This window comes from Fukomys damarensis, unplaced genomic scaffold (assembly GCF_012274545.1).
Source record: "Fukomys damarensis isolate Sample0158 unplaced genomic scaffold, DMR_v1.0_HiC HiC_scaffold_6, whole genome shotgun sequence".
NCBI classification, from domain to species: Eukaryota; Metazoa; Chordata; class Mammalia; order Rodentia; family Bathyergidae; genus Fukomys; species Fukomys damarensis.
In genome coordinates, this window is record NW_022900918.1 from 29,631,102 (window position 1) to 29,643,785 (window position 12,684).

A 12,684-nucleotide genomic window follows, 5' to 3' on the forward strand; every position below is an offset into this window, starting at 1 on the left:
TCTCTGCCTGCCAGACAGCCACTTTGCCCCAGCACCTGCGACCTCCCTCCCAACCCTGGTCAGGTACTTCCATCAAAGAAAATCGCTCACTGTGAACCCAGCCACCAAAAGTGAACACACAGGCTCTCCACATCACTCCCTCCTGACTTCGAGGGAGACAAAATGCCAAAAGTCTGTAAATCCTTCAAGAACTTGACTTGGAAACAAGCTTTTGCTTTGAAGCAACCTGCCCTTATCAACACAGACATGGCGGAACCAACAGGCTTGCTACTGACAGCTGTTTTCTTTCTGTCTATACGAAGGGAGGAAGCCGCACACAAGAGAGAGGGAGGGAAGGTGCGGGGAGAGCTGAAAGGAAGCAAAGCTAACAGCAATTTCTTTCCAAGCAACTCGTGCTCAGGAAGGGTATTTACAGATGCTCATCTCTGAAATGGGCCCTGACACTGACTTGCACCCTGTGTATCTGCTGTATCTCACGCATACATGCAGACTCACTAACCTCATTGGCTTCCGGGAGGTCATGACGTTTTTATCTGTACACAGGTAAGACAAGGCTGTTCTGGAGCGGAATAATAAGTGAGATGACCAGATACCAGCATGCAGAGGCTCTGTCCATTTCCGGCACACCCCATCATTCATCTCAAGAGTTGCCAGGAGTTTAGGAAGAGCCTCTGACAGACACAGGGTCACTCAGACAGTTTCAGAACGTGCTCAGATGAAATTCTACAGTGCCCAGAGAGGCAAAGAGGTCAAGCTTACACAAGGAGGTCAGTGCCAGCTCGACAATGGGCCAGTCACGTGTCACCTGGGGCTGGTACCCCCCAGCAGCTCGGCCATTCTGAACTTGCCAAAACACCCCCTGGAATTGGGAATCACCACTTCCAGTTACACAGCTCTCCTCACATGGGTAGTAAGAAAATAAAGACAGACGTAACAAATAACAGAGAAAACAGGTATAAAAGGAAGGCAAATCACTATCACCTATCTCCATTTTCCTGCTGGGAGATAGCATTTAGCAATGCAGTCCAGAAACCGGGCCTGTTAATGAGTAAGGAGTCTGTGGCCCATACTTATGCTCCCTAACCCTCAATGAATAAATAAAACAAGTGGGACAATGCTCATCATCAAACTTGTGACTGACCAAATTCAAACGTTCTGGATTATCCTGGAAAAGATCAAAAGTCACAACAATCCTCCATCTTAGGCACCAGTCTGTATCCTACAGAAGAGTCTTTCTATAAACCAACTAAGAATATAGTTTATTCCTCTACAAGAATTCTCAACTGTGAAACCACATGGGACTTGTAAGAGTCCAGCATGAACCTGCAACACCTACAGCTCCTCCAGGTTCTGCCAGGATCTCCAAGCACTGTTGTACCTGAAGGCAGATACTTCTCAGAGAGTATCTGGTACTTGGCCTCCTTAAAACCTGGCAGTCTGGTAGAGGCACACCTGCAATTCCAGTATCCTGGGTGGCTGCGGCAAGAGGATTTCAAGTTCAAGCCCAGCCTGGGCAACTTAGCAAGACCTGGTCTCAAAAATAAAAAATAAAAAAAGGCTGGAAATGTAGCTCAGTACAAAGGCACTGGGTTCAATCCCCAGTACTGGCAAAAAAAGAAAATTAAAAAACATCTGCATTTGGAGCCCATTCTTAGAGTAACTTACTATGGGGCTGAGTGGGCAGGGCTCCTGCATAATCCCCCTTGAGACCTTCCTTGCCCAAATCCAGCATACTTGATCTGTGAGAGCAAAGAAAATGCAGGAAATAGAGACGTTAGCAAAGCAAAGCATGGAACAGAAACAAATGGGCTTCTGCAGGGAATGAATGGGCAGTTAACTTTAGAAATGAGGAACAGGGGACAACTCCAGAAAGGAGGGAGACTATGAGGATGCTGGGGAAAGATCGCAGAGACACCATAAGGTCCTCTCTGCATCAGGGTCTTTGGGCCTGACCGCACCTGAGAATCCCAGGAGGTTTAAGAGCTCACTGGGAACCCAGATTTAGATTCCACTGATGGCTGCCCCAGCCAAAAGTTCTGTGCGCAGAAACCAGCCCCAAAGATGGATGTCCTGTCCTGCCCCAACCCTGCATCTAGGAGAAGTCAAAGACCTGCTGTGCAGACCTTCGGTGACCACAGCAGGTTTTAATCAGGGCTTCTACTAAATATTATACATCAAAAACAAAACAAAATGGAACCCAGAACCTCGAGCCTTCAACCACAAAACAGACACATCGTTCTACACACAAGAGAAAATTCAATGTGCAGAAAAGCCTGCATACAGAATGAAAGAATGAATCATGATTATTTTTGGTAGCCCTAGAGATTGAAGCCAGAGCCTTGTCCATGCTACTGAAGGGCTCCAGCACTGAGCTACGTCCCCGACTCCTTTTATTTTATTTTGAGACAGGATCTCACTAAACTGTGCAGGGTGGCCTAGAACTTGCAGTCCCCCAGCTTCAGTGGCTGGGATTATAGGCACACATCACCACACCCAGTATGTTTGCTTTTAAAGTTATCTCTAAAAGGAGGGAGCAGGGTAGAGGGGGCAAGGTCAACAGTCTTCTTTAAAATAACCTCCTTAGTCTATTTCAATTTGGAACCATGAAAATATCATATAGAATTATAAAACATAATTAAAATTTTAAAAAGCAAATATTAAAGCTTGAGAGTGAAATGAAGCAAAAGTATACCCAAATACATGTATGTATGTGTGTGAATATATATATATAATATATACCATTTAGTTGTTGACATAACTATACCCCCAAAAAAGGTATTAAAAGTGGTTTTGAACTGGGGGTTTAGCTCAGTTGTTCCACTACCTGCCTCACAAGCACAAGGACCCAAGTTTGATCCCTAGTACCAAAAAAAAATTTTTTGAATGGTTTGTTTCATTTTGCTTTTTTGAGACAGAGTCTCACTATGTAGTCAAGACTGACTCGGAACTCACTAGATAGCCCAGGCTGGTCTCGAACTCACAGCAATCCTCTTGCCTCAGCCTCCCGAGTGCTGGGATTACAGGCATGTGCCACCATGCCAGGCTTTAAATGGTTTTAAATGAAATAATTTAAAGGTATGTTCCTTATGGGATATACCTCCCCTAAGTACTTTATGAACTACAATAATGTTTTAAATTGCTTTTGAAAATCATATATAGCCTATAGGGTTGATAGTATAAAATGAAATGAATAATATCACAATATCATTGGGAATTGGCATAAGACATAGGAAAAAATAGAAGAGATGAGAGAAGAAAAGACAGATGAAAGAGTAAAGAGATTAAAAATACTAGTACTTAATATGATTTGGAAATAACCATAAAACTCAGGGGTTGAGATAAGTTTATCTTTAAAATATATATACTTTCTATCTTTGTCCCTTACAAATGCTGAGAAACCGTTCAGACTATGGTACTGTTATACCTAAGTACCATGTGCCATTAAAAGGGGTCAGTCATGGGCCGGGGATTTGGCTCAGTGGTTCCGCTGCCTGCCTTGAAAGTGCAAGATCCTGAGTTCGATCCCCGGTACCAAAACAACCTAATCTTACAAGATGGACCTTGATGGAAGAAGTTGCCTATGGGGGCTCCCAACTGCTATTCACCTGGCCGAGTCCCTTTCCGAGCTCATGTTTTCTCTTACTAACCAGCCATCCACTCCAACCCCAGGAGCTGGCTCAAATGTTGCGTTGTGGTAATAAGGACCAAATTAAAATAGGACTTGGCTCTTTAATAAGTTTACATGCAAAGGATAAAACTGTACACAGTATTTCCAAAAAAGCACATGCAAGCTTTATAATGCTACCTGAATATTTTAATGCAGTGGACAAAATATGTGGAAAAAAAGACGGGGAGTCATCCTGATTTGGGGAAACAGCTATTTCCACGGCTGGGGTGCAAACTGCACAAGCTGATCTGAAAATATGGTGCCAAGACAGAAAACAGGAAACCCGCAAGGACTGCTAGAGTATGTGCAGAAGACCCTGGGCCCGACCCACAGAAGCTCCCACAGCCACAGCCAGCCACAGCGCAGCACGCAAATAACAACTACAACAGATGAAGCAAGTGAGCGATGTTTAAATCCATGAACTCATAAAGATACTCATCAAAGCAAACAATAACAAAAAACTCATTAGCCCCAGAGGAGAATGCTAGTGTGCCACTCATTACCTTGAAAACTGTTTTTTTAAGGAGACAAAATTAAAAATTTCCCCTATTTCTTCTATACATACTGTACCTCAAGGTAACCAAAAAGTTGAGACTAGCAAAGTTTCTCTTTATGAAAATATTTTAGCAAATAAATGAAAGGGAAAATAACTAGGACATCGCCATTTTGTAACCCGGTAGTGAATTAACGGATCTTAAGCAATGATCATGAATGGCTCCTACCCTCACACACACAAAAAGAACCACCACACACAGGCCCCTTGTAGTGGCGATGCACAGCCCTACCTATGAAGCAAATCTGCCAAAGGGCAGAGAAACAAAATCAACCCGGCTCAGATCGAGCTTCCAGATCTAACTACCAGCTCCCGGGGCGGGGTGGATCCGTTAAGTGACACAGGAGGGAAGACGCAATCGGCCCACCCGAGACTGCGGGAATTCTCTGCAGAACATGCAACCCAAGTGGGTAGACAAGGAGAGGAGAGAAGAAACAGGGAGGCACACAAGGAACCAATGCAACCTGGGCACCTGGCTGGAATAGCGAGACAAAGTGCACGGAAAGCAAGATAATCAGAAGCATGAAAATTAATAAGCAAAGTACATAAAAGGCAGGCACACCGATGAATGCCTACCGTCCCAGCTATGCAGGAGGCTGAAGCAGAACAGTTTGGGCCCTGGGGGTTCAAGGTCGGCCTGGGCAACACAGCAAGTCCAAATCTGTCTCTCTCTCTGTCTGTCTCTGTCTTTCAGTTCCGAAAAAAGAGGGGCAGGTATTGGGTAGATATTAATGATATTTAAGTATTAATGTGTATGTGCATGACAACTATATTACGACGTTTTAGGGGAAGACCATCTTTTAAAGTTGCACACTACAACACTCATAGTTAATATGATGGGATTCTGGGAACAGCTTCAAATTGGCATGAGCAGAGCTTCAGATGACTCAAGCCTGGTCGTAAGCTGGTAATTACTGAAGCTGGCTTAGGGAAAGAGAGGAGCTTCTGATCCTCATCTGTTATTGTGCTTTGAAAATGTTCTTTAAAACCGTCACAAAGAAAACACCACACAAAGGTGTGGCCCTCATGCCAAGCCGCTGCCCAAGGAGCTCTGCAGGGCAGGACCATAAATCCGGCTCCTCACACTGAGTCAGGGCTGCACAAGGCAGCGGCAGGCAGCCAGGACTGTGGATCTGGACATCAGCACGTTTTGCATCCGAAATCTGGTCTGCTGCTTACAAGCCTGGCCTGTGCCCTCCTGGGCCTGGATGTCCGTGGCTGTGGACATCAGTCTACCACAGAGGAGCCCCGGGACAACCAGATGAGTGGCAGAGAGCTGAACGATATGCTCAGCACCGCAGCACCAAAAAGAGTGTGAGCTGTGATTATCTTATTATCTGAAAGTCCTGAGAGGCTGGAGATGGAGCTCAGTACCAGAATGCGTGCCACCCCTGTGGGAGGCCCTGGGTTCAATCCCCAACACTGTAAAAAGCCGAAAAAAGGACACGGAGGTCAAGAGGGAAATGTACTCAAGAAAGACACAGCACTCAGGTCTGCCGATGCCACCCGGGACCATGACTCCCCTGGTCACCCCGTCACTGAGCCGGAATGGGGTCCTCATGAACTCACGTTTGAGAACGAGGCTCACCAAGGCAGCTCTTCCCTACGTGGCAATCTCTCATCTGACTTCCCACAGCCGAGCTCCACCACTCCAGGGAGCTCTCGGCACCTATCTGCCTTATTACCCTGAGAAACGGGTGCTGCAGGGCCTGAGGACCTATGAGTCTAGGAGGGCTGGGCTCCTAAGTCACAGCACCCGCCCCCTGCCGTCACTGACCCTCTGGTGGCCCCAGGCACACTGCGTAACACCTTGGCACTCAGGGTCCTCCTGAAAGTAGAAGGACAATGCCTCCCACCTCACCAAGTCAGCCCAAGCAAGAAAAGTAACACAGTGTTCAGAGCAGCTCCTGGTATTATTCAAGCACTTACTCTTATTTCTAAAAATACTCGTACTATGTAGCTATTACTACTGAGTACAGATCACTACTATACTGCTGCTGCTGCTAACAGTACTACTGATAAACAGTACTACTGATACCGCCCCTACTGCTGAGTACCAGTACTAGAAGAATACTATTACTTCTCGGTATGAGCCCTACTAATACTGCTGTTGCAGCTACTTCTAGTGCTGCTACTACTAGTGATGAATCCCACCACAGCTGCCGCTGAGTATGACCACTGTGTACTACTGCTGCTGCTGCTCCTGCTACTACTACTACTGAGGGTGCTGCTACTACTCCTGAGCATAAGCCCCCATTGCTATTCCTGCTACCACTGAGTATGAACCCCTTGCTTGCCAGGTACCTACTTCTCCCCTTTTCTGCCATGACTGACCAATAGCCAACCTCCCAAAAGAGGAACCAAATTAACTTAACTTCTCCCCAGTCCCACACCACCACCTACAAGTGTGACAGCAGAGCTCCCGGCACCAGAGAGGCCCTGTCCTCTCTCACCCAGCCTCTGCCTCTGTGCCTGCATCTCATGACAGCTTTCCCAGGAGGACTGCATTCAATCTGAAATGGGACCTAGCCACCATCTGGCTTAGTGATCTCACCCAAGGAGCAAGCAGCCTGTGACAACGGGGCAGCAGGAAGCTCAGTCCAAATGCAACCTCACAGGCCACTTCCAACATCCAACTGTCTTTCATTTCTTAAGCATGAAGGGTAACTAGGAAATGGCAGCAGGCGAAGGCCTGCTCCAGGCGACAAGCCGCTATCTACGTGAAGCCACTCTGCGCACACTTCACCAGATACCTGCTGTGGGCCTCAGGCACACCCTGAGGCTCTGGGGCTCTGACCTGTGGGATCCCAGAGAGCTCTGCTCACCTGGCTGCTTGGCCACATTTAGCCAGGAAACTGTACATACACAGGCTACAGTGACACCAGCTTCCTGGTCTACTTATTTCAAACTGAGATTCCCTGTGGCCATGCAGAAATCCGGCACAGGTCAGAGATGGGCAGGGCAGCCTCAGACACTCCTGCATCCTCTCCCAGCCCCAGCCAGACCCACTGTCTGCATCTCCACCCTGCCCAGCACAAGGCCAAGGCAGTCTCCGGTGGGGACAAGTGGCCTCACCTTCTGGCACTCTGGCTGGCACCAGCCAATCCCCAAGGAATCCCAGGTGGCCACTATGTCAGTGCCCCCTAGTTTTCTCGAGCTGCATAGGGCAGAGCTGGCAACCCACCTCCCGCTGCCGAAATGCCCTTCTCCACCCACAAAATATGTTTCATAGGAGCCACACCTCCCATCTCACTTCAGGTCAGATGGGTCACCAGCCTCACTCCTCCAGGTGCACTTGGGACACCTCTCTGAACCCCGCTTTGAAAGCCACCCTTTTGTAGAACTGCACCTTCTTCCCTTCCTACCCTCAGAGGACCCCAAAGTCCCTATGGCAGCTGTAAGATACCACTGAGAGAACAAGACGCCTGGCGAAATACATGTTCAGCATCCCTCCCACAGGCCAGAGCAGGCACCCCCAGCAGAATGTCATCTCACTGGAGGACCCCAAGGAAGCCCTTCCAGGTAACAGAGGTCACTGCCCTCTCGGCATTCTGTTGTCTACTAAATGTCCACCTCTACACTCTCTGCAGTGCTATGCTACCAAAACCCCACTTCCAACCAGCAATCTACCCCAACAAGGAGGACTAGAAGCCAGAATGGATTGGCCAGTGCCCAGTTTCATGGAAATTCACAAGAAAGCTGGACCTCCTGTGTGGACAGGACCTGGGTCTCGGCGCTGGCCCACTAGGAAAGAGCAGCTCTCTGAAGCTCTGCCCAGCTCTGGCTCCTGGGGCACCACAGCCAGCCCAACAGGACTGTAAGTCCTGAGTACCTAAGAGGGAAGAGGTGACACAATATCTTCCAGGGAAGTCTGTATCAGATCTGACATGATTAGCTTAGCAGTTATTTGTCAAGCACAGCTAAAATGTCTTCTGTAGTTTCTGATACCCATCCAAAGTTACTTTCTCCAAACCAGAGGGTAGATCACCCCAGGGCTATTGGATCCTCTGTGATCCAGGTTGATGCTCTGCATTTATAAAGTTCACTAAGCACCAACACTATCCAGGCATCGTATAAAACAGTACCATCTTGCACAACATTAGACTTTAATATGTTAAAAGAAAGACTAACAATGCCCTTGAGCTTCAGTCCCTTAGGTATTCACCCCTTCCAAAGGCAAATACAACTGCTGAATACAGCATGCTTCCTAGACGTGTTTTATTCTCCAGCCTCACCACACCTGCAAATCCATCTGGCCTCTTCCTCCATACGGTCCTGTCCATTTCATTACTGATCAACAGCTCACCTGTCCATTCCATGTGCACTGTAAAACAACCCACTGCATATAAAAACATTTACCTCAATTAATGTAAAAATTCCCAAAACTAGGTAAGATTTCCAATAACACTTTATGATTGCTTTTGTTAAAGAAGGCTTGCGTGTATCCTTTTCGGCTCTTAAGACTTCTCTGTCCCAATACCTACAATGAGACAAAAGCTGGATCAAAAAGAGAATATGATGCCATGGGGAACATGGGGGGGAGGTGGAAGATGAACAGATAAGCATTTACTACAGGGCATTCTGAGGCTGTCCCACAAACGCAGGCCTGTGTCCACAGAGCTCCTGAAAGACGTGCGACAGTATGTGGCCTTAAAGGGAAAAAGATTGGGAAAACACTCGCTACCTAGCTTTACTGGATTTACAGCAGCCTTAGCAGCCTGAGAAGGCAGATCTGACAGAAACATCTAGACACCCGCCCTGCTGAGATCACCACTCGACAAACCTCAGGACCCAAGCTCTTCAGCACCAGCCCCTCCTCTTCTACAGAGGCACTGGAAACTGGTTCCCCCAGGTCACTGAGATAAGCCAGCCCAGGGGCAGCCCAAGAGGAGGTATGGAGTGTGGAGGTTCAGGGTCCAGAGGGACTGATGGAAGCTAAGGGTTCAGGAGCCTTGCCAGCAGCCACACGTCAGCAGTTCTGGTTCTCACCCACCCTTGTCTCCTGCCTCATGCTTACCCTTGCAGCTCTTCTCCGAGGTACTTGGAGCGATCTTGTGGGAGCACTGAGTACATATCATCTTCTTCCAACCTCCGTTTATGGCCAATTTTAAACAAGGGGTTTAGCCACCTGTTAAAAGTAAAAGATTTGGAAGTAAACACATGCACTAAGAAAGAACAGATTTGGGAGAGATTTTCTGTAGCACACCAAGGCTAGAGCACACTGCAGGGGTGTCCATATTATCAGCTAACCCCAGGGCCCCTGCCACCCCACTCCAGGAATTCCGATCCACTCAATCATAAAAGGAACTGGTCAGCTCACCTCTGCTGTCCTTCCCCACGAAGATTCCAGAAAGCTGTCACCTAGCCAGCCCAGGCTGAACGTGGGTGGGTTTCCCAGATGCATCTGAGACAACTCCTGAATACCTGAGACCTTCCCTTCCAGTGGATCCTCGCCTAGTATTTTCTAGCAAGTCCTTCTAGATGGAATCAACGGATATCTTTTCAGACTGGAGTTTCTTTCAATCAGGGAATAAAAGTGGCTTGAGAAAGTCAACTGGCTGCTTAATTCTAATTTATCCCTGAGGAGAGTCTAGTCAACAATTCCAGACCACCGCCCACATCATCCCCCGGTCCATCCTGCTCAGCTGTCTTTCTTTCCAGAGTAGTTCTCTTCCTCCCATCTCCTTCCACAACCCTTACTACAGCAACATCATGTCTCACTCTGCTACACGCAGTGACCTCTAAGCCACTCAAAGCAGTGACTACTCACATACTACTGGGAAACCCCAAACTGTCTGATGTGCCACAGAGATGCAACACACAGCCACTGAATGAATTCAGTCTGGAACAAGTTAAGTGCCAAATCATGTTGGGCAGTGATCTAGAATGCAGTTCAACAGAAACTCAATACACCTCAGTCATGTGCAATTCCAAACACTGGAAGCCATCAGCTCAAGGGATACAGAAAAAGTGGTCAGAGGAGACAGTCGCTACCGAAGTCACAGGTCACAGCACCATTCTAGACAGCAACAGACTCTTACACAAGGGTTTACTGGAGAGTTCTCAGGTTTTGATAATATTGTTACTGACGCAGGCTTTCTTTTTCCCCCAAGAATTTGAGAAGTTCTCTTGATAGTGTTCTCTCAATGTGGTGAAGAACACCAGATCGAGTCCAGAATCCTAGAATACAATCCTGCCTCTCTTTTCTGTGATCTGGACTCAAATACTCAATTCCCACAAATGTCACAGTCACCATATGTACACGCAGAGAAGGAAATAAAAGCTAACAAGCCTCTAGGCTGATAAATCCTCGCCCTTTCTCTCACTCTCTCTGCCTCTTTGCCACTTTTAGGGTCCTTTTCACTCATTTCTCCCTCCCTCCTGATGTTTTTTAAAGTAACTGGCCAAGATCAAGCTAAACTATGATTTATTACTTGAACTTATTAAATCACTTGGTATTTATGAAAGAGATACTTGGTTCTCTTTTTTTAATGAACTCCCAGAAGCCAAGCCTAATAAATACTATTATGTATTCACTTACATGACCCTAAAAATATATTTTATGAAAGAAAGTGCCTCGCACCTTTAGTGGGGGGTTAAACACATGAAAAACCATTTGGAAAGGGAAGGTTTTCTCTGCTTTCTAATTAGCAAATTTAGCCCTAGAAACAGTATGCACGTGCTTAGAGGGAAAGCTGGCTGGTCTGTGCTCAGACCACAACACAAAGGTCCCGGTCCAAGCCATAACACGGAGTGCTGAGGCCACACTGGATGTCAGTGACTCACTGCAGCCCACAAAAGCAGTTTGTTCCCGGTTCCTACTGTTAAGATAAAGAGAAATTCCTGATGTGCAGAAGAATGAGAACTGAGTGGTCCTAATGCTTCCTTCTGTGAACTTTCTCTATCTGGAAGCCACTAAAGTTCTAGTGCCAAGAATTTAAAGCTACGGTCGTTCCCGTTTCCTCTGAACAGCATTCCGTGGGATCGTACACCAGTCTTGCTATGGTTTGGACCTTAAACGTCCCTTGAAGGCCTGTGGGTTAAAGGATGGCTCATCAGTGCGCTATACTGGGAGTTGTGGAAACTTGAAGAGGAAGGCCCCAGTGGAGGAGGTTAGGCCACGGGGGTGCCCCATGGAGCCCCAGCCTCGTCCTCCCGTCAGTCACACGGTTCCGTGACACAAGCACGCTGCGTGCTACTGCCACGATGACCTGTGCCACCACAGGCCCAAGCCACGGGGCCAAGCAGTCAAGGGCTGAAACCTTCAAACTAAATCTGAGTCAAAATAAACCTTTTCTCTATAGGCTGATTTCTCAGTTATCAGTTACGGGAGCAGGAAGCTGACCGACAGCCCTACACGTTATTGAAGTCCCACTGCTCTCCCCTGCCCTCCTGAGTCCCCAGGCACAGGCTGTGGGTGCTTCACCACTGTCCACAGCTCCACAGCAGGAAGCCCAGCACGGAGCCCAGAGCATCCTTTCCCCGCCCCTTCTCTGAAGCAGCTGCACTGGCGATTCAGGGCTCTCGGAAGTTCCCATTTTGCAGCTCCAGAGGCAAACAAAATAAATGACAGCGGTGTTAAAACCCTACTATGCGTTTTGCTGGATGATACTTTCTACATGGCCCTGCAAATGGAATATCTCAAAGAACACTATGTGTTTTCCTCTAAATCAGTTTCGTGAAGGTTTCAACACCTTTTGACATATGCGATTTTCCTAAAAACCAATATTTAGCACCTAAGGGCACATAAAATGCCCCTGACACATAACCAACTGTAGGGATCTCAAACTAAGAATGTCTGAAACAGAGCACCTTATCTTCCTATTCCCGTCTCTTCTCCCTCTCAATGAAGAGCATCCCATTTTTCCTGTTGCACAGATGTTAAAGATTATTCCTGCTTTTCCCAGTAAAGATGAGATAGCCAAGCCATCTGTAACCGGGTTATTTTGACCTTTAAAACAGGTCCCAGGGAGAGCACATAGACCCTCCTGTGAGGCACAGGCCCTGCCTTTACCCAGGTTTCAGTTTTTCCACGAAGCACCTGAATCCAAGTTCACTGTTTGTTTGGTACCGGGGATGGAACTCAGGTCCTTGTGCTTGCGAGGCAGGCTCCGGAACCACTGAGCTAAGTCCTCAGCCCCTCAATTTCACTGTTTTTTGATGTTTTCTACAAAGCGTGTGAGCTCAAGGAGAACAGGGTTTTATGAGCTGCTTGCTATTGAATTGCCCACACCTGGACCACGCTGGGCACACAGAAAACACTCAGATCTGTCTAATGAGTGAGCACATCCTCTGTAAATCCACACTTTCGATGTCCTTAAACTCCAAACTCTATTATTAGTCTGTGGCCATAGTGGTGAACCTATGGCATGCGTGATGCAGTGGGCTGTTTGTATCACTGAAAGCTCTAAAAGGTTCGCCACCATTGGTCTATGCTACCAAACAGAACAACAATGAGCTGCAG

The 12,684-nt window shown here is 47.3% G+C and overlaps 1 protein-coding gene across 5 annotated transcripts in view; it reads right to left on the reverse strand.

Annotated features, from left to right (window-relative positions):
- Positions 1 to 12,684, reverse strand: part of Abcc4 (ATP binding cassette subfamily C member 4) — a 216,336-nt gene that overhangs the window by 178,839 nt on the left and 24,813 nt on the right. For 4 of the 5 annotated variants that reach the window (XM_010630726.3, XM_010630733.3, XM_010630742.3 and 1 more), the window contains 2 exons: positions 9,238 to 9,348; positions 8,580 to 8,700 (listed from right to left, as the gene is read on the reverse strand). In XM_010630726.3, the coding sequence (XP_010629028.1) occupies positions 8,580 to 8,700; positions 9,238 to 9,293 (177 nt within the window). In that variant the 5' untranslated portion in view covers positions 9,294 to 9,348. Of the gene's footprint in view, positions 1 to 8,579; positions 8,701 to 9,237; positions 9,349 to 9,540; positions 9,559 to 12,684 lie in introns of those variants that run through there. The other variant, XM_010630748.3, reaches the window with a different exon arrangement.